This window comes from Gymnogyps californianus, chromosome 6 (genome assembly GCF_018139145.2).
Source record: "Gymnogyps californianus isolate 813 chromosome 6, ASM1813914v2, whole genome shotgun sequence".
NCBI classification, from domain to species: Eukaryota; Metazoa; Chordata; class Aves; order Accipitriformes; family Cathartidae; genus Gymnogyps; species Gymnogyps californianus.
Window position 1 is genome coordinate 14,580,996 of NC_059476.1, and position 21,993 is coordinate 14,602,988.

The 21,993-nt window shown below is 45.9% G+C and overlaps 1 protein-coding gene across 3 annotated transcripts in view; it reads left to right on the forward strand.

Annotated features, from left to right (window-relative positions):
* Positions 1-21,993, forward strand: part of SH3PXD2A (SH3 and PX domains 2A) — a 262,150-nt gene that overhangs the window by 172,966 nt on the left and 67,191 nt on the right. For 2 of the 3 annotated variants that reach the window (XM_050898788.1, XM_050898789.1), the window contains exons 6-7: positions 964-992; positions 16,207-16,254. In XM_050898788.1, the coding sequence (XP_050754745.1) occupies positions 964-992; positions 16,207-16,254 (77 nt within the window). Of the gene's footprint in view, positions 1-941; positions 993-16,206; positions 16,255-21,993 lie in introns of those variants that run through there. The other variant, XM_050898791.1, reaches the window with a different exon arrangement.

Genomic DNA, 21,993 nt, shown 5'->3' on the forward strand with positions numbered 1-21,993 from the left:
TGCCCCTCTGGTGGGATTCCTGCAAACACAGCCTGCCTCTACAGTGGGTTCTTCGGGTGATTTTCCCAACATTAACGCTGCCGGGTGCAGTGTGTGACGGTGCTGCGGGCACTGTGCCCACACAGTGATGCTGTCTCTGCCTGATCTGTCGTTGCCAGGGCTCCTGCCTGTGCAGACCATTTCAGAGCTGGGTCTGAGAGGCTCCGGAGAGCACCGGGAGGAACCACGGCCATAGCGAAGTATTTCTGTCCTCGGTTCTGCTTATCCCGAATCGGTTCTCGCAGCTCCCTTCTGTAATTTCTTCCCACTTCTGTAGCAGCTGTCTGAGCTTTCAGCTGTTCTGCCACGAGCAAAGGTGCCAGCACCCTTTAAATCACTATAGAAAAGTAAGGGTGGATTCCCCATCCTGAGGGAAGGACAAAGTTTGGGGTTTGTTTTTTTTTCCCTTGCGGAAGACAAGTGCTTGTCAGAGATAACTAGGAGAGGTCTGGAGGTTATTCGCAAATTAATTAGCCTCTGAAAGGAGAGGACTGCAAGCAATGCCAGATGAGCCTGTAGCAGCCGCACCCCTGCAGCAAACAGTTAATATTCCCTTTCCTCTCCAGGGGAACGTCAGGGGTTAACTCAGTAGCTGTGCATTTAATAGCTCAATTTAAAGGGGAAAAAATGACACCCTTCTCCCCTGCCTTGCTGGTTGTGGATGGTTCGCTCTGTCTCGTTGATCACATGCTCCCGAGCCCCTGGTGCTGCAGAAGCCCCAGCTGCTGCTGCTGATGAGCCGGTGCTGCTCAGGATCCGTCCCGATCCCTGCCTGTCAATGCCTTGTGGTCCTGACCTCCTCTTTAAAGGAGGGAGCGTGCAGGATGAGCCCTTGAGCATATGGGTGGAAATTTGGGAGGCACCCATTCTCTTGCCACCGTTTCCAGCTCTAACCATGTCTATTTGTTGTTGTCTTTTTTTCAGGGACTATGGATCTTCAAAGAGAAAATCAGGTAAGATACCAGGCTTTCTATGTACTGCATGATTACAGAGAGGACCTCCGCACCCTCCCCTGCTTTAAACCTTCCCTTTATCTTGTGTTGCATGAAATTGTGTAGCAGTTTAACTTTTTATTGCAGAAGCCTGCTAGAGACAGGCATCAGTTTCTTTCCTTTGCACTGGAGAGAAGAAACCCACGTTATATAGTATTGCAGTTAAAATGACTGCTCTCCTCTGACTGTATTTATACAGCTCCTTCTCTAGTCTGAGAGGGTAATTGTATTAAATTTCTCTCTCTTTCATTTTTTTTTTCTTAAGTCAATCTTTACCTGAGCAAACAGTCAAAATGCAGCCTTAGAGTTGGGGTTCTTTTCCAGAGGGGAAGGGAATGCTTTTCTGTTCTGGTCTGAATCTTTTTTTTTTTTTCTCCTTTCCAAAAGGCTCTGGTAAGGCTTCTGGTGTAAAATGTTCTCGATGCCTGTGTCTGGGTTTGGGCTGCCTCAAAGGCTCTAGCTCAGTGTTTTGTTTTTAAGATCCTGGATTCAAATGTCCTATAAAACCCTGATTTGAAACTATATAAATCCAATTTTTCTCCTCCCCTTGTAGCTCTTGGTGATTTTTACAGATGTGTTTTCAATAGGGACATGTAATCATGGGCCTCTGGGTTTGGCTGCTCTGAGCTGGATGTGTCAGGGTTTTTTCTTTCTTTTTTTTTTTTTTTTTCTTTTTTTTCTTTTTTTTTTTTTTCCCCAAGCAGCACTGAGCACCTGCAACTCTCATTGACTTTGTTTGGAGTCTTGGGTGCTCCAAATTGCATTCAGGGCATCCAAAGAGAGGCCTTTCAAACGAATAGCAGCTCCTGGAAAACTCTGGTCTGTGTGCAGGGGAGGGGAGGATTTTTTTCTTCTTGCTTTTTGAGATGATGAAGAAACACTGCAATGGCTTAGTCTCTGGGAAGGAAGGGAAGATGAATGTAACATACTGGACCCCAATGAATGTCACTGCCTAGACGGATTTGTTGGTTAATTATGAGAGCTTTTAAGCAGCAGTCCTGTAATAAGCTAAGTGATGCGCTGAAGCAAAGCTATTGCTTGACCCTGACGTCCTGTGCATCAAATGGCTGCTGCCTTTGCCAGCCAATACTTCTGGTACCCTTTCCCTGAATTTCCCTGAGGTGGGTTGTGGTAATGAAGAGGCAAGCATGGTACAAGGTGCTGGGCCAACACGATAAACTAGGGCATGCTTCATCTTCCTAATCTCCTACCAAGCTTCTGTGTGGGTTGCACTTCTAGGACCTCCTAAATGTAATATTAAGTGAAGTGTTTGTTCACAATGGCCCGTGAATTAAATTGGCAGCAGCACTTTCTCTAGAGGGGCTGACCATAAAGGTCCAAGTGACTTGGTAGAAGGCAGAGCTGAGTGTGGGAGCTCCTGGCTCAGTGCCACATCCTGAGCACTGGGGGCTTTCGGGCTATGTAAAGACCTTTGAAAAACGTTGCTGAAGTCTCTGGGGCAACCTGATTTAGCACTGACCTAGAACAGCATTAGGAAACTAGGAGAGCTTTGGGCTCAGTGCACCAGTTGACATGCACTAGAGTTGTAATAGTCTTGCAAGAGATGCGAGGAATTGCTTTGGGAGTGTGAGGAAACCGCTGCTCCTCCATTCCTGTGGCTCTGGAGGGAAGTTGGAGCTCATCTGCCATGACATTGGGGAAGAGGGATTAAGTTGAGTCACTGTAGCTGAACTGCCATTTGTGGATGCTGCCCTGCTGGGCTCTTTGTTGGCCTCGTGCCCTGAGCACCCCAAATGACGGGCTCATCCATCCCTGCGAGGGGTGGGTGCTCAGGTCTGGTGCTCTCCTTTGGCTGTCCCACCTCCACATGCTGCCAGGTCTCCTTTTGGGACTGTTTCCTCTTCTCTGCTTCATGGTGCTTGGCTGCTCACACAGCTAGGGCTTGGAAACAGTGGGGTTTAGGGATGCTCTTTCTCCACTTACCCTGTACGAAGAGGAATGTGAAGCAGCTCTCTGACCACAGTGAGCTGCATAAAGGGGCTCTGTTCTCAGCCATCTTCTTGCCTGATTTTAGAGCGGCGGAGGAATGCTTCCTTCTGTTTGGAGCTGGATATTGTGGGAGTGTGCACACAACGAGCGAAGGAATATGCCAAGGGAGTTGGTAGTTAGAGCCTCTAACAAAGACCAGCTTTATGACACTTGAACAAGTGATGGGGTAAATAAGCACAGATTTCCAGGGTGTGCTGTGAGAGTCTTTTAAGATAACAAATAGCTTTGAAACAGTTTCCTCCGTAGGTGGGGACACTACTCCATCTTTAAACAAGAGACAGATAGGCACTTTTAAATGCAAGCACCTCCCGGCAAATCAGACCTGTGGACACATCTTCTGTCTTGGCCAAAGATGTGCTGGGAGGAGGCTTTTGGGTGTGAGCATGGCTGTCCCACATTGTCCGGCAGGAATCCCACAGCTGCTGTGTCTCAGGCATGTGCAGGCATGACACAAGCGTGGCCAATTGCAGAAACATTTGGGGAATGCCTCTGACAGCCAACATCACCTCTACCCTGACCTCTGCCTTGCCAGAGTGCACGTCTAGCTAGTCCTGTGCTCGCCCCTTAGAGCAGGGAGAAATTGGATAAGTTCAGAGTTTAATAGGAGTTATGGAAACATTTATCACTGCAGCTGATACTGGCTGTAAACATTTGAGACCTTCTGAACCAAATGCAATAGCGTGGTACGTCCTTAGCTAAACAGAAGGGAGTCTTGCACTGATGTGGGGCATCTCTGCATGCCAGCCCTGAGCCAGGCTTCCTCTTGTGCAAAGTGCTATATGAACATGCAGTCCTTTACATGGATATGATCTAATTATAAATGCTTTAACCTGCAGTCAGCTCAGAGCCCTGGAGCTTCACTGAAGCAACTGAGGCTCTGCGTAGCCATGGGTGTTTGCTGTGGCCTGAACTGCCACATGTGCTGTTACCTTGGATTTGTGGGGCTTTACTTGACATGCTGCAGAGCTGCTTCAAAAAGCTGCCTTCGTATTTCCAGGCAATTGAATTGTTGCTCTATGACCATCTGTCAGTGCCGAAGAGACCTCAGTACAACTGAGGAGTGTAACAAGGAGTGGTTACCGTGGGCATATTCTGTACGCTCGCAACAAATGGTCTCATCTAAGTCTCTCCAAAGACCCTGTGTAGCAAAAAGGGAAGAAATTACTTTTCAGACTCCAATTTGTTGATCGCATTCACCAAGTGAACAGCAACTCATTTGTCACTCAAAATAGGCATTACTTCTATGCAGGCATCCATTGTGTAGTTTTCTCTCCTCAAAGCAAAATAAGGACAGAATTGCTGCAGGTCTAGTAATGGATATTTGCATGGTACATTACAAACCACAAATTAGGTTAATCCACTCTGCAAACCCTACCAGCTACCATCTGTGCATGGTGAACTAATTAACCCTTGAGACATCTGCTAATCCTAATGTGGCTTGTAAAAGCAGTTGGAGTATGTTTCTCCCCAAAGATGTCCCCCCACACACACATCCCTTGCTGTCTAGAGCAAGTTTCAGACTCCTGGAGTAAGATGATCTTGCCTCTTCCCTGGCTGAGAATCTTTCTTGGCTGGTTTCATGCCAAAGTTGTTGACAGATCTCCAGTCATGAAGCTGAAGCAAGCATCTGGGACCTTGTGTTTGGTGGCAATAGGGAGTTGGCATAGATTCTACAGCTTTTCCACACTGAGTCTCAGTGCTCCTCAATTAGTGAGAGGGTTCCCCTTGCTAACAGTGGGGTCAGACCCAGCAGAAGAAGAGGTGCTGCTTCACCTTTGCTTTCAAAGCTAAGGCATGGATCTCTGCTACCTGCCTTGTAGGCAGCCAAGCCCTTGTGCTTACTGCTTTCAGTGTGCACTAGCAGGAGCACTGCTGGCCACCCCCTTCTGAAATCATAACATAAAACCCCACTGCTTGCTCACTCCCACTGCTCTGACTGCCCTGCTTGTTGCTGGGAGCACAGCTGGCTTCAAGCTGCTGCTCAGTGGCTTTCTCTGGCACCTTGTGGCTATGCAGTAGGATGCTCCTCCAAGTGAGGGGGAATAAACTTAAAAAAAAAAAAAAGTTTATGGCTCCATCAGTACTGCAGTGTCTCCTTTCTCTAGTTGATCAGATCCTGCCTGCATCAAGCTGGCTGTACTTTGGCTGAGTCTGCCAGCTGAAGTCTATTTAAATAGCCCCTGTAATTGAGCACTTAGAATATTAACTTAACAATTTGGTCCAAGCCAGTGTTGCCTCAGTAAGAATGCTGATGAGGCTTGGCTTCCTCAGCAGAGAGAACTATCCTTCAACTTGGTTCCCACATCCAGTTTTTGGACTAGCAGAATATGGCAGCACCCAGACAACAACCTCTGCTTCCTTTCCTTCCTGTAATCTAAAACTAGGAAGGATGTATCTGCTGGCAAGCAAATAAAAACTTCAGAGTCCATTGGAAGCTGCTTCTCAAACTTTTTATAGAAACATCTGTAATGCTCTCTTTCCCTCCACGGGGAAATTAAGTAGAGTTGAGAGAGTTGCAACAATGACGGAAGTGGGGCCTCCAAGTGAGAAACAAGCAGATCATTGTAACAACACCGAGGGCCCTCATGGCTGATCACTTTGTGGGATTGCTGCCTTGGGCTTATGGCTGGAGCTGACAGCAAGAATTGTTTCTTTAGCCTAATTCTTCATTGCTAGGGAAACCCTCTTCCTCGCTCTCGCACACTGAGGATGCGTGCTCTGTCAGCTTTGGGGAGGTGCTTTAATTGCTGTTTCTTTGAGTTATCAGGGATAGTTTTTTCTGCTTCCTTTGTAAATTACAAAGGGAAATGGCTTAACTTTTGGCTTTTTCTGCCTTTACAGTTGAGCTATGCTCATCACTTCAGAGCTTAACCTTTCTGGTCCTGTCACGCTGCACGTGTCTAACCTGCACTTACAGCTCCATGGCATGTCTCACTTTTTTTTTATTTTTATAAATGAGCTTTATTTTCTTAACTTCAGTTTGAACTGCCTCCTTTGAGGTGATGTGGAGAAAATGAATGGTGTGCGCTAGCCCTTCTGTGCTTAATCATTCAAGAGAGTCACAAGTGTGTGAGCCGTTAGCTGGACCAGCAAGGCTGCGTGGCTGGAGCTGTCTCTACCTGTTGCAGGACTGAGGTGCCAACCCTAGGGACAAAGCTTTGTTGGTGCAACTGAGTGTGGAGGGCTCTGCCAGCTTCATAGCTCTGCAGCAGGCATTTAGCTACACGTGGGTACAGGGAGAGGAGGGAACATTACAATCTCCAGCCCTGGCAGATATTTTATGATATTTGTGGGAGATGGCTGCAGTGGAGGGAGAAGGAAGGACCTCTCCAAGAGATGCACAGTGCTGCCTTGCCTTTGCTTTAAGGTTGTTGCAGTATTGATGGGATGTCATCTGGAGTGGTGGATGCCCTTTTAATATTAGAAGAGCTGTGAATGCAACTGCAAGCGTGCTGTGGGCACGTCTTAACTTACTCAGTTGACTGTTAAATCTGTCTCAGTTTTCCCCTCCCAGCCAGAGGAAGCCTGAACCTTTTAAATGGGTTCTCAGAGGGGCCAAGTCTAAGAGTGTGTTACTAAAGATGTTGAAAAATCCAATTAAATAACATGGTGAATCCCAGCATGAGGCAATGCATCTTCTGTCAGGGTGGTGACTGCAGCAGATGTCTTGGGGCTACCTGCGTTGAGTGCGTGAGTAATGAAGCAGGCAGTGGTTATTGCTTAATGAATCTGAGCCCAGGTGATAGCAGCAAAGCTAGAATGTGTTTAACTCAAATGTTAGTTTGAGTCATTCTACTCTCATGGTGTTTGTCTCTGAAGTCTGTCTCCCTGTACTCTATCTGAAAGGAAATCTTCAGCTTGGAAGGTTAATCTTTTTTTTTTTTTTAAGGTGGTGAATGGGGATCTAAGTTTGTCCAAGCCCATGGCAAGGTCCCAGGAACATCTTAAACCACGTAGCTTGGGCTTGGTGTCTTAATCCTTGTAAGAAATCTGTGGTACGACATGATCCCTGCAGACTGAGGCATGTGCTCTTGTTTGTGTCCTGATGAATCACACGTGCATGCTGTGTTCCTTGCATTGTTTTCTACAATTAGTGAAGAAACTGGCTCCTTGGTGCCATTTGGCCTGTTGATGAGGATGGCTGGACAAGGTAGTTTGCCAGCCACTATTTTGTAACTTCACAAACAGGTACTGACAGGATTGCTCTTGATCAGAAATCAGGATCTGTTCCCCCATCATACAATTAACCTTCTTGGCTGTATGTACTAATTATTGCATGGAATTTGAAAACAGCAGATTCTGGCAGAACATTTTGGTTCTCACATAGCTTTTTTTTTTTTTTCTTTTTTGTTTTTCCTTAAACAGGAGGATAAAGGATTTAGTAATAAAAGAAGGATAGAGTAGGCAGAAGCATAGCAACCGAGGACCAAACAAACCTTAGCATATAATTACTGGAGATGTACATCTTGGGCCTCGTTCTGGAAGGAGTTAGTAGTTAATGATCTCAATGTACATCCTCAGTTCAGTCCTTGAGACAGAGCTTCCTCTTCTCATGATGGAGAATTATTCTTCCTCAACTAGTGAATTTGCTAAACTCTAACTTCTGTTCAGTTTATTGGCTTTTGCCTGATGTAGTAATTCCCAAAACGGCTCATTTTCTTTTCTGATTATTTTTTTTTTAACAAGCCTGTAAGTCTCTCGGTTTTTTTAACAAGTTCTTCATGTAATTGAAGGAACATCCACTCTGTTTTTTCCAAAGCAGGGCTATTGCTCTGTGCTCAGGTGTGCTGGCACAGTGCAGGATTTGAGGAGGAGCTTCAGCTAAGTCAGGCAGACTTCATCTCCTTGCAGCATCTGTGTGTGTGTGACCCAATTCTGCATCTTCAGTCAAGATGTGAATCTGTCCACTCCAATCCCATGCTTCAAATCCAGCCTGTGGTATTCTGGCAGGAGGAAACTGATCTCGCACTTCTTGTACACCATATTTTTAAAGTCACTGTTTAAACTGAAATGCTTTGGACTTCTGCCTGAGGCTACTGAAGAGAAGAGCAGATAGGAGGCTTTATTCTGCACTGCTTCAGTTCTCTGCTGACAAGACATGTGGCCCGTTAGATGTATAGGATCGCTGTTGTCTTCTGGGTGGCCCATGTGCTGGGGCGGGAGGAAAACAGGATAAGAGAGGAAGAGTTGTTTGTGTATTGTGTGGGTTTTTTGTTTTGCTCCTTGGCTTTTAAACTGAAGTGTGGGGAGAGGGTACAGGATTAGGGAAAGGAATGTGTTTGTGCTCTTTGCCATTCCCCATTCAGCGTCAGTGCTGCACAGAGCCCCGTGTTGGGGGAGAGGGCAGGGAGGCTGGGCAAGCAGGGAAGGACTGCAAGTATGAGGTGTGGCTCGAGCACAGCCATGGCAGAACAGCATGCACCCTTGCAAATGCCTCAGAGAGCCTTCAGCTGAGCGCCAAGAAAGCACTTGGTACCTTGGGGGGATGTAATGGCATTTCTCGTGGTTTGAAGGAGTTCTCTATTCTCCATCTGCTCCTGTTCTGCCTTCCTCCTCTGTCTGTCAGTGGCAGATGGTATTAACACTGCCTGCGTGGGTTTTTCCTCTCTTGCACAGAGAGAACTGTGTGGTATCAGATTTTGATTTTGGCATGTTAGATAAGGCAGGTGAGAAATGCACTTGGGAGCTGGAGTGGAGGGTGATGATCCTCAGCCGTTGCAGGAATCCGTACACCTCACAGACGGGTCTGGCTGGCTGAGAGGAGCAGACCTCTTACCTGGGTGTTTTAGGTAACTTAGTCTCAGGCTGGTGAGCACCTGAAACTTTAATCTCTCTTGTGAGAAGGAAACCTGGATGGCAGAGTGTGTGTCCTTAGGCTATTGAGAGCACTCACCACTAAAATAGCGCTCCCTAAGTGCCTCCAGCTTTTTGCATGGTTTTATACCTGTTGTATTCTGGCTGGCTTGCGTCTGGGCTGTGTGACAGGCAAAATCCTCACCAGTCTGCTCTGGATGGAGTGGCTCACCTAACCAGAGATGGCTGGAAGCGTTACTTACAAGGTGTTCAGCAGGAGTTATAACGTATGCATCAACTGGCCAGCTCAGTCTGCTGCCAGTTAAAACAGGCTGCCTGGGCATGCCAATGCTGCAGTACGCTTTCTGTGCTTGTCAGCGTGACTTCTTTGCAGTTGAGATTTGATGCTTGCCCCCCCCCCCCCCCTTTTCTTTTAGCCATGCGTGAATCCTAGTGTGCGTATGTACCTGTGACTTTCCAAGTGCAACGGTGGGGGCTCTTCTGCCCTCCTCCTCAGCAGTGCTGGAGGCTGTTTTTTTTCCTCGGAGGGGTGATACAGCTGTAGATGTGGATTAATGTTCAGATATTCTAGGCACTTCCCAGCAAAACTGGGAACTGCTACAAAACTGTATGTGCAGGGGCTGTACCACAGTGATCATGTGGGAAGCAGTCCTTGCTTGCCATGTGGAAAGAGTTAATGTGAGCTATGGCTGCCAGAACAAAAACTAAACAATCCTGGATACTTCTGGGTCTGCAAATGGGATTAGGATGGGCTTTTGCAGAAGTAAACAGAATAGAAAATTGGAACTAAGTTTTCTTTAGGTTTGTACTTTTAGAAAGGATGAAGGACTGTATGAGGCTGCGGAAATGCAGCTGGTGAGCGTGTCGCTGTGCAGTTTGTCGAGCACATGATCCTCTCACCCCACTGCTCCGTTCTGGCTTGGGAAAGGGCTCTCTGGTTGTGGATTTCTCCGCTGCAGGAGTGAGTTATCCAGATGATGAATTTCTGAGGCACGCTCAAGTCACGTGAAAGCCAGATGTGAACATTTTCCAAGCAGTGTGTGTGGGTCTAGCGTACGCCAGGCAGCTCTGCTTACGTGGCAAGTGGAAGTGGTCTGAGATTGGTCTGCAGCCTGGTGCCGGGGAGGCGAGGAGCCCCGGCAGCTCCTGGAGCAGCCACTTCTGCCAGGGAGAGGAAGGTGCTTGCTGGGCTTGTCACTGCAGCTCAGCTCATCTGCTCCCACCCCCTGCACAAATGCAGCACCTCTTCCCGAGTACAAGCCCTGCACAGGCTGTTCATGGTGGGGCTGAACTCAGTGAATAGGGACTAAAATTAAAGGCCTTATTTAATGCCTGCTGCCAATCCTCCCACTCATGCGCTTTAGCTGGATTTGCATGTTTGATAATCTATCAGTCAAATATTTTTTTCAAGATGTAGCTCTTTAAGATACTACCTCTTGAACAGATGGCATGGGGAGTGGAGGTGATGTTCTGGTTCAAGTATATAGAAGAGGAGATATTTCTGCAGGGATGAGAGGTTTAATTTAAAATGCAGTCTCCCAGCGGGGAAAAAAATTTGAATAGATCTCTGTATTCCTTCAAGGACTGTCTTAAAACACTTGCTTTAAACATGATGCATCAGCATCCCACAGACATAGGAGCAAGGAAAGCTTATTTAAGCTGCTCTGGTGAGGGACAGGGGTGGCTGCTGCTTGCCCAGCAATCACAGTAGCAAATAAATCTGTCATTGTGGTACCTAGGAAGTGTAATGGCTGACCAGGCCCACCCTGGGTCAGGCACCGGGCACAAATGTTGTTTTTGTTTAGGTCCCTCTGGAGCCTGGAGGGAGAAATGTCAATGGCGCAGTTCAACAGGGTGCCTTGAGCAGTAGTGCTTGAAATAGATCAAAACACTTACAACCTTTCTGTGCCATCCTCCCATTTCTCTGGCTATCTCTTGTTCTCTGCCTAATTGAATGAGTTAATTGTGTGAGCAAGGAATGCGTGAAAATGGTTCCAATTCAGATTAAGGCTCTTCTGCATTTTTCCTCTTTCCAAGCTGTTTTACAGCCATATTGTAGAGCTACATGTAGACTCTGTATCAGAGTAATTCTCTGTTAAAAGTAACTACTTCCATTCCTGGGGGAGGTTAGCAACACCAAGTATTTCTCTCTTCCCCCCTCTAGTCTAGTACTATTACATCTTATTGCCTTCCCATTAAACCAAAGTGTCAAGCCCCAGCTGAAGGGGAAGGGGCTAGAAGAGAAAAACCTGGAGACAGGCTGACAAGGGATGGTCAATGGGTCTGTGGGATGAACGGTTTGGAGATGGCTCGCAAGGGTATGGGGGAACACTGACCATGGTGCTCTGTCTCCAGATGGGAGCAGAAACAAGCCCCACAGTTTTGGGGTTCCTCATTGAGCTTCCTGCTCTTGGTTGTACGGATGGTCAGCCTCACCTTGTCAGGACGAGGAGGTTGTTCCTCAGCTTGTCTGAAGAGGGCAGAAAGGAAGCAATGACGGGAGAAGTGGAGGCAAAATCCCAGCAAGAAGCTCTGGAGGAGCCAGAGGAGGGATTGAGTAGATTGAGCCTGGCCCCCTGGGGTTCCTTACCTGCTCTGGGCAGTAACATGTCCCACCTGAATGCCCAGGACCACAACATGGCACTTCATTTATACCAACTCCTTGGCAGGCTTGACCTCCAAAATCTAGATTGAAATAAAGGCTTAATTTCTGTTCTGCCATATGTGATGAACATCACAGTGAACAAGGCTCTAGGCCACTTCTAAGAAATGGACACTTCTAAGGAACAGCCTGGTCAGCCCATTTCTTGCTGACTTATTGAATACCACTGTTGGGATGAGAACACCCCCATTCTTCTCTTAATGCCTTTTATTAGAACAGTGATGAGTAGAAGAAGCATTTACTTCCCCCAGCTCCAGTCTGAGGAATCACTGCCAGTTACTGGACCACCAGTGAAGTTCTCTGAAGTGGAGTGGAACACTGACTGTTGACTTCCCAGGAGGCCAGTATAGTTTCAGTTTACTCTAAGATTGTACTGCTTAGTCTCTTCACCCTTCCAATTAAGACAGGAAGGGTGTATGTCTGGGAAATGAATCTGCAAAATGGTCAGCTGCACTCACCACTGTGGTACTTGAATAACTGAGCCGGTAGTACCTCATCACGGAGAGGACTAATGACCTGCAGAATTGATCACTGTTGGAAAGGGGCAGTCTTTCAGATGTTAGCATCTATTCAGCATGGCCACTTGTTCTTATAATCCTTTTCTCAGTATTTTAAGGTGCACCTTAACAGCTGCAGGGAGATTTCAGTATTGCCAGGTGATGTTTAATGTAGGGCTTCATGAGAACAAAAGAGTTTTATTAATTAAATGGACCTAGGACTGTTATCTCCTATGGAAGGCAACTTCCATAGAACAGGTCATGCCTGTATAATTAAACTCTTTTTACCCTCCAAAGCAAGGTAGCCACATCTAGATCACTTGTTGGGACTTGTCTTTGGCCCATGCTAACTTCTCAGCTATGTGCAGAAATCATTTGGGGCAAGGGCTACATGGCCAGAACTACAACCACGCTGAGGCTCATGACCAGTATGATCCAATTCCCCAGAACTACTGCAGGAATATTGTTGGGAAATATGTAGCTTAACACACTAGACAGCTATTCAGACACTAGTTTAAAAAAAAAGTTTGTTTTAAAGGTCCCTGATAGCCCCAGCAATATGCAACCTGTGAATCTTGAGAAGGGTGTTCCTTCTGACCTTTACAGCAGTATTAAATAATGGATGCCGGACTCAACATTGAACTGAACATACTAAAAAAAGAAACCTGCATCAGTAGCTACTGCTAAAATGCCTGTGGAGGAGGAGTTTCTCTGCACCTGCTGGACCAGGGACCCAGCTGGATCTGCAGTACTGATGTGAACCATGAATGTGGCATCTCCTGGATTTCGGTAGCATTGCGCTCATACATTTGACTCTAGACTGACTCTAGCTTTTGTAGGTTTTCCTTGATGCTTGCTCTGCTCTAACTGCACACAAGACAGCCTGCTGCTAAAATGAGATGAGTGGGGCTGTATCGCAAGCGTAAAGCATTGGTCCCCAGCAGTCTGGCGCCTGCTCTTTTGCCAGTGGTGGGAGGAGCAGCAAACAAACCAGTCTCACTGGCAGCAGAAAAGCTTCTGGTGAAATCTAAAATAATCCATTTCATGTGTTTCGTTCACCACGGCACCCAGCTTAATTATGTCTTTAAAGCCTTTGCCCCCCCAATTCCTTCCTTTCCTTCCCCACCTGAGGAGGCCAGCTGACCTGTCTGGGGGTTGCCCACCTCTGGTGGCAGCTCAGATGGGATGGGGTTCAGTGGCCGCTTCCAGTGACACGCCTGCTCCACTGCTATTTCTGTGCAGTGCGGCTCCAACGGGGAGCCTCCTCTGTGCTTTTCACAACCGCCTTGGCCCCGTGGCTTAACTGTAATTTATGGACCCGTATTTCTTTTGAGCTTTTAAAAATAATTTCTATCGGAGGGGTTTGTTCTGGCTCCAGCTGAAGCTGGCAGCAAGGGCTGTGGGGGTTGGTGTTAGGAGCAGAATCGGGATGCCGTTGCCTTAGGAGTGGCTTGCTTTGAGCAGGCAACTTTAATTTCCCTTCCAAATACTGAGATTTTCCCCCCCACCTCCAAGTCATCTGAGACCAGCCGGCTCTCGGCCGTGCGGCGATGGGGGAGAGGAGAGGCAGGAAGCGAGGGTTTGTTCGTTTACCGTTACCAATCCCATTGGAAACCAGCTCCAAGCCCCATGCAGAATTCCAGTAAAACTCTGTCCTAAAGGGGAAACCCGGGGCCGTTCAAAGCTTGTGTTTTGTTGGCTCGGGCACAGCGTGCTTCTGGGGCCTTTGACCTCCTCCCCATACCCTGGCTCCCTCCGCGGCTCTTCGTTTGAGCTCTCTGTGAAGTGGAATCCATCACTAATGTCTGATATTTTTATTATTTGTAGGGGGAACTCTTAGAAGCTGGTAGCAATTAGAGCTTAAATGTCTTGGAATAAAAAAAAAAAAATCCCCAAAAGGAAGTTTAATGCTAAGCAGATGTGCAGGAGCAGCTGAAATATGCTAGCTGTCTTCTGCTTCAGAAGCAACCTCATCCACATCTAGCTGCTGTCAGGCTGGGGCAGCTGGGAAGTGCTGCTGCTTTTATGCTGCATCTTGGGCTGGGGAGCCCACGTTGGGGACCTGTGGGATTGTTTACCAGTTAATACTTAGATTGCTCTTTTATTCTGGCTTAGACCAATGGTTTTGACAAGGCGAAAAAATACTTTGTTTAAAAAGAAATTAAAAAAAAAATTATAGTAGCTAACAGAATTGGTTTTTATGGTGAGTTTGGTTCCTTGAGATCTCACACAGGGCGTTTGTAGATACGGCTATTGTGGATCTAGGTTTAAACTCCCTCTCTTCTTGGGCAGGCAGATCCAGGGTAGCCCTAAACTTGTGTTAAGCACAGCTTATTCCCTCCATCTCTAATTGTTGGCTGTTTCAGCCTTTTGCTGCCAGCTTGGATTGGGGCAAACTCTTTGAAATCTTCCCAGTTGCTCCTGCAATACATCTTCTGCTTTATTTATCACTGCCGTATTCAGGTGGTTCTGTCCGGAAAAAGATCTGACAGCTGACTGAAGTTCATAATCCTGTTCCTGAAGGCAGCAGAAGTCTATTCAAAAGCTAATAGACAAGTTGCTGACAACAGCTCCTTCACACCCTTTCCCGTGCATGCCCCGAGACTGTAATAGAAACATGCTGTATATTCCCTCCATAAGCTAGAGCACAAGTTACGCTGCCAGATGATTTCCTGTTGTACTCTACCAGTGCAGAGCCTTTTTCTTTTTTTTCTTAAATGGTAATCCAAAGTAAATTATTGTAACTTACCACAGTGTATTTTGTACTATATTGTGACAGTGCAGTGCATGGGTTTGGGAGTTAGATGGCTGGAAGACTTCAGGTTTTTCTCCAGACTGGCACTATTGAGAACTTACTGAAAAGTAAGCAAAAACACCGAATCCATCTAAATTCCAGTTTTGCTCTAATGCAATGAAAATTGTGTGCCTGATATAAAGAAAGGATTTCAAAACCTCACCATTCCCTTAGTGCTGAGGAAACACAGCAATGTGTTTCTTGGACCTCTGGTTTCCAGTGGGAAGATTTGAAAGCTGTTTCTTATGCTTTGTATCATGCTAGCAATTTCTCAGTTACATACGTACTAGGAATCTATTACCGGTTTTTGGCTGTCTTGATGATATTCTGCAGGTCAAAAGACAATAACAAGTCAAATAAACAAGGCCACCAGTATAGCTTGCCCCTCTCTCCAAGTGATTGAAGAGTGATCTTCTCTGCTGTTAAACTGATGGGTCCAGAACTGGGTTCCCCATTGCAAATGAGTTTTTAAAATTGCATTTTGGAATTGTTTGTCAGAATTTAGGAAATTCTTAGCCTATCATATAAACACCTCTTCTTGTCTCTTCTCCCAGGCAAGGTGAGAGTAGCAGCTGTCCTTATGTCCCTCATCCCACAGAAGAGGAATGTTTGCTGGTTCTTATTTTGAAATGGGGGCAAACCTACTAACTCTTAAAACATGCTTCCAGTGTATTCAAACAAAAAAAATACCCCACCACTTAACATTTGAAGATTATTCCCAGAATCCCAAGCCAAGTATTTACACCTCATTTCATGGAGGGGGAGGGAAATCTTTTGACCTTGTTGGTAGCAACTCTATTAGCTTTCTCCTTAACCAGGTTTCTGCCTCACATTCATTGGCTAAATTGTATTTCTAGTTATACTTTGAATGTATCTTTATTGGAACTTTGTACTCTTTTCCATGGAGTATTATTTGTCTATTGTTATTTTCCTTAATGCTATTCCAGGTTAACAAAATGCAAATGCTTGTAGAAACTTGTATGTGTGCTAAGCTCGATCTCTGTGAGTTGCCTGTTGGTCTTTTGGGGATCATTAACAGCTGCAAAGCTAAATACTTTTGCAGGTCTGAGGCTTAATAAGTCAAACTGTCTCTTGGTATGCATTCCCTGTCCTATTGGGAATAAGCTCAGAGCATATCTTATTCTGAGATCTCAAAATCGGATCACTACAGATCAGTTTTGTAAGTTCTGAAAGTCCCCTAAAACATAAAAATTAACTGGGTAGTTCTTTTGACTTTACCTTTAACCGAGTCCCCATCGTGCCAACACCACTCTTAAGAAAAACTTAACATTTCTTTCAAAGCTGTCTTGACTAACTTTCAAACTTTCTGATATGACTGTTTTCTTGTTTCTCCAATTACTTTCTCTTTTCATGGCTGCCATCATCTTGGATTTCAAGTTTGGATGTCCAGTCTGTCTGAGACTCCAAAAAAGAGTGTCGCTCCAGGTAAATTCTTGTGCTTTGGTGTTCTGCATGCTATTAAAAAGAGAAGTCTGTAGTTCAAACTGTGTGTGGTTTTGGAGTTTTCTTGAATGTGAGTCTCTGACAGTGGATATCCAGGATCTGTTGTCTACTTGTGTATTGGTTTTTCATGATGCACTATTTCTGATAAGGAAGAGCTTTGCTTTTCTGACTGCTGCCTCACCTTGATGTTGCTGCTAGCAGTGGACAGTAGTTTGCTGTGTCGTATTTTCCTTGCCCAACTCAAAGCCACAATCCAAAGCAGCTTCCCCTCTTGTGGTGGGTTGACCCTGGCCATGGCTAAGTACCTGCACAGCTGCTCTCTCACTCTCCTATGTGGGATGGAGGAGAGGAGAAAAGGAGCAAAAGTGAGAAATTTTGTGGGTCGAGATAAAGGAGAGAAACATGACTATGTGCTCCTTGTTCTTCTGAAATGCTCTTTTGCTTTTCCACAGTAAGTAGAAAGGGTTTTATATGGAAAACATGGGACTCTGAGGAAGATGCAAAATTTTCATGGGAGCATCAGACTCCTTGTCACAAGGAGTCAGGAAGGAGGAGGGAGCGGCGAAACAACCTCTAGGTGAGGTGTCAGGGTCTGGGGAGAAATAGTCCAATACAAGGCAAAAACTAAGCTTTATAGTGTAAGGAATCAGGACTTCACCTGAGTAACCAGTGGATTTCTTCCACAAACATTTGTCACCTGACATGGAATACCAGAGAAGAGGTCTTTTCTTCCTTCAGTCTTGGCAAAAATGATCATGAGCCATAGAACCTGTGTCTGTACAGGATGCTGGTCTGGTCACCTAGGCGATTAAGGCCACACATAGGTCTCAAGGCAAGGAAAAATGGAAACACTCCTGCTGCTTTCCATACCTGATTTGGTAAATATTGAAGTTCATAACCTGTTCAAAGTATGTGAACAAAATCCCACCATCCTCGGTGGATGAGTGCTTGCTTGTCTGAGGTTTTCAGTAAGCAAGACTGCTATGATTTCAGAAATGCTATCCTTGACAGAAGTGGAATATATCCCTGGAGGGGTTCTGCCTGTTCTTAGCAGAGTAGGTCTAATTTCAGGGTGGTAGTTGGATATAAAAGTGCAGAAATATCTGAAGTATTCAGTCACAGAAGCCTGCTGGTTGATAGGTCACCAGGGAGTTCAGACAGAGAAACAGAACGAGACTGAGCAGAAGAGAAGCATGTTGAGGAGGAGACAAAGAGGTGGTGTCGCTTGGGAAGAATGACAAGAAGCCCTCAGATTACCTGGCTGGGGGGTGAGGTTGGGTTTCTCTGACTCTCTACATCTGTTGGGACTGTTTCATGTTGCTATATGTAAAATGACTAATTGAATGCCAAGGCTTTCATCCTTGTTGAAGGGCAAGGAAGTGAAATCTTTACTAGATACAAATTTCTTCCCTTCTGCTGACTGCTTTTAGCTAAATGCACATTGCTAGTTTCACTTCAAAAAAATCTGTGCATGATGACAGGGCAAATGTAAGTGATTAATTACATTGCATGGTGCTCGAGAAGGTGAATGTTGATACATAGTCCTGCTCAGAAGTCTTCTGGTACACCTGGCAGGTTCTTAGCTCCCCATGCTGTTCCAGTTCATGCGGCCTTTCAGTTTACTTCTCATCCAAATGAATCCCCAGTTTCCAACACAGCTACTCTCTTCAGTCCAGACCTGCCATGGGCTGTATCCTAATGTGGCAGGCTGACAGAGCAGACTTGAATTTGAATATGATCTTTACATATCTGTGTCCTAGGCTGGGAATTAGAGACTAAAACAGAAGCCAGTTTTGTGCCACCCGAGCCCCAGCTGAGGGCATGAACCTGCTCCATGAAGTGGAGACTCTAACCAAGGATTGCAAGTGGTTTAATTTCCTACTTTGGAAAAAGGCAAGTGTCATACAGCCAGATCCTGAGAGGTGCTGTGGTGGGGCACTAGTTTGGGTCACCCCAACTGCTGTTAAATTTCTTGGCTAGTCTGCTTCATGCCATGTGGAGTAATGTGAATGTGTTGCACCACTGAGCAGGTCTAGGGCAAATGCCAGAGTATTTAGGTGACCTCAGCCTGGTGGAAGATCCTGTCTAGCAGCTGTGTGAAAATCTCCAAGCAGTTTAACAGATTTGTGTGCAAAATACTTAAGTATTCTTAACTGTTGCTACCTGTAACCTAGTTGGTTGGAATCACTGTTCAGAGAGCCAACTTTCCGAGAAGGAGTGGAAAGAGGACTCAACTTTTTTTTCCTTTCACCCTCCTGCCTCTAATTTTTTTTGGCTCTGTCTTAAAACCTAGCAGATCAAAAATAAAAATCCTGAGACTAACAAGCTCCACTTGGCGAAGATCAGCACTGAATTTCTCCGTTTGTCAGGATTTTGTTGGAAATGCTGCTGAGAACTGTAAAGAAGGAAGAACTGAACTGGAGCGCTCGCTTGAGAGAGCGCTTGCCATTTACCATGGGCCAAGCTCGTTCCTGACGTGCTCCCTGTGGGGGCTGTGTTTTGCTGCTGGTTTTAGCTGTGCATCAGACACGTACTCCAGTGCTGGAAGCCACAGTCTACCTTAAAGCTGCCACCTGTCCCAAACTCTTGAAGGCTTATCTAGATCTTGGTTCTCAGAAGCGCTAGAAAATGCTACGTGCACCTTATGCTGGAGAATGAATCCAGGCCTCAGGTTAATTTTCTGCTGCTGTGATTGCTGGTCATACTCCCTTCTTGGTGGTAATGCATGCTGTTGGCTTGGGCTCCCTGTAGCTGTTTGTAGCAGCAATGCTGGGGGCCAGGAGGGAGTTAATGCAGCTGATGGAGTTGCTATCTATACCAGATTTCTGCATGTATAGCCAGAAAGATAACAAGAAAGACTAGAGCTTTAGCTGCTCTGCAAGGAAGCTATTGCCCCATGTACTGAAAGGCTTGCAGAGCACATGAGCGCTGTGGAGTTGAGGAGGGTGTATGTATGGATGCCCACTTATGGAGAAACTTCTTGTACATTAATCATGGCTGCTAACCTGGGGTGAGAGGGTTTGCCTGCTGACCTGGCCATCACTGGGTGCATGGTGCTCAACCTTGTTTTATTCTCAGGCATTCTTTGGGATTTGGACAAAGTTTTAGGCCAAACTTCTCTGGCTTTGAGTCTCCTGACTTACTTAAGGGGTCAGATCCAAACCCTTGCCTTTCTACTTTCAATCCTATCTCTGCCTAATGTCACCTGATTCTGAAACTCTTCTCTGAAAACACAACAGAATTGCGTTGTTCTTCGTAAAAGAGCTACCTGGCCGAGCTCAGGAAAGAACTACAGAAATGATAGTGTATTAATAACCCATTTGGTAGACTTATCCAAATATTTATTTTCATCTATAATGAGGCAAAGGGATTTTTGCCAGTACTGTTTTACTGCTAAGACCTGGAGGCTGGACTGGACTTGTACTGAATTCCTTTAGTTACTATGGGTGGTGCTGAACTTCTGTCTCTGTCCCTAAATCTTTGTGGCTCAGGACTGCTACACCAAGAGCTGTTGATCTCTGAAGTTAAACACTGCTAGGATTGGGGAGATTCCTGTCTGGCAGAAGGGATGGAGATGAATCCCCTTTCCTATTGCCATGAGTTGTGAGTGGCCTTTTACCTCCAAGAATAATTGACGTGTAAATATAGCCTGAATTTTGGTATGTCGGAAGGGGGCTGAAGAGTGACAGGCTGGAGTGCAGGAGTATCAAGGAGATGAGTCAAAGGCCTGATTGTTTAGGGCACATTAAGAACAAAAACCCAAAAGAACAAACAAACAAACAAAAATCCAAACCAAAAAAACCCCACTGAATAGGAGAGATCCTAGGCGTAAACATGGTTTTGATCTGAATCCGTATTGTCCCCAAGGAGGTTTGTAGGAGGCTTCATCAGTCTCATCCCACTGCTTAACTCTAGGAACCAGTTACTTTAGGAACTGCTTTTGAGACCCCTGTGAGATCGTGAGCTCTTGTGTAATCTCGTGTACTTTACGTGGTAAAGTCTGTTTTTTATCTTGTGTGCAATAGATACTTAACCCGATGTTTAGGCAGATCTAAGCTGTCTGTCTTAAAATACTTGGGGATAGATAACTGGTGGAAGGCTCAAAGAAAACATGCAGTTTTAATATGTTTGTTTATCATAGTGATGTGGTCCTTCTGATTAGAAAGAAAAGAGGTAGAGTTTTTAGGGGAAGAAAATCCTTGGTGATATGACTGTTGTGAGGGGATAGACTGATCTGAGGATTTGAAGTAGGCTTGCTGCTATTCTGGGTATTCTTTTTTCTTTTTTTTTTTTTCCCCTCCTTCCCCAAAAGGAGTTTTCCAGAGATACGTAAAGGCTTACCCTTGAAGAACTGGCTTTAACAAGAAACCACAGCTCTAGATCCAAGCTACCATGGTTACTCCTCCCTATGTGCAGAAAAGTGTGAAGCTCTGACTTTGTCATACGGAAAGCTGTGACACTTGGGGATGCTTTCTGCCAGACGCCCCTTCGTGCAGACCCTGCACACATCCTCAGCAGTTGTGCCCAGGTCAGAAGAGCTGGACTACCTGCCAGTTGGTTGTTCAGCTGTGAATCATCCTTATGGCGTTCACTGACCGTTTCTGTGGTCTTGGCTTCTTCTGTAAAACTTCCACTGACCAGCCCAGTACTAATTTGTTAAGTCTGAATCTGTAAACACTTGATTGATAATCATAAAAGGGCAATATAAAAGCCTGTGCACTGTATGGATTAAAAGAGCAGACAAGTTTATAGCCTGATAACAACAGAGTACTCTGGCAAAGATCAGGAGTCTCAGATTTCCATGTCCAGATGATTTTATTTTTGGAGTCCAGTTGGTGGTTTTAATTTTTGGCTATTGCAAAACCATCGTAGGTCTTAGCTGTTGCAACACAGGAGGAGGAGGAAGACGACGTTGCTTGGAACGGGTGCTCTGCGCTCTGATTTAGGAGGCTTTCACAGTAGTTGCCGGTCTCTTGAGTACAGCGGGAGGAATGATGCTCCCTCCTTGCTGCCTGGTGAGGGGGACAGGGTGCAACTGTGTCACTTAATAGTGCCAGCTGTGAGGGGCACGGACAAGCTCTGATGACATTTCTGCCCAGCCCCAAGAAGGGAATCGCTGAGGTGAGGAGCGGGAGGATTGTAAAGTGGAGCCCTATGGAGAGGAGGAGGGGTATCCTCAAGACTTTAACCAGGAAACGGACTCGAGGCAAAAAGAAACGGAGAGGCAAGCAAACTCTTATTTCAGCCAGTGATCTATCATGCGCTCTGCTCTGGGGAGGGCTTGCAAGTTGGAGCTAAACCAAAATGCTAATTCTGCTTTTTTGGGGGAGAGGAGGGAGGAACTTTACCTGGCACATCAGCCTTATCCTATCCTCTGCTCTCTGTTTCTCCTGCCTGGGCTGAAGAGGTTTTTAAAAAAGTGAGGCTGTAATGTCGGGGGGGCATTGCAGTGTGCATGTGAGCTTGCTGGGGAACTCGTGCCACTCTGCATCCCTCTTCTCTGGCGTGCTTCACACTGAGCAGGCTGTTACTCTTCAATGCAATGCTGTGTCACAAATTAGACCTGAACTAATTGACAGGGATGTGGAAGTGCCCACGGCAGCGGGTGTAATTGGTGCTGTGCTCTCTGTGGTGTTGCCTGTCTTGTTCTTTTGAATCCCCTTTGGGGGGAAAACCTGCAGTCTGACATAACATACCAGCAATGTTCTGGGCATCCTGAGT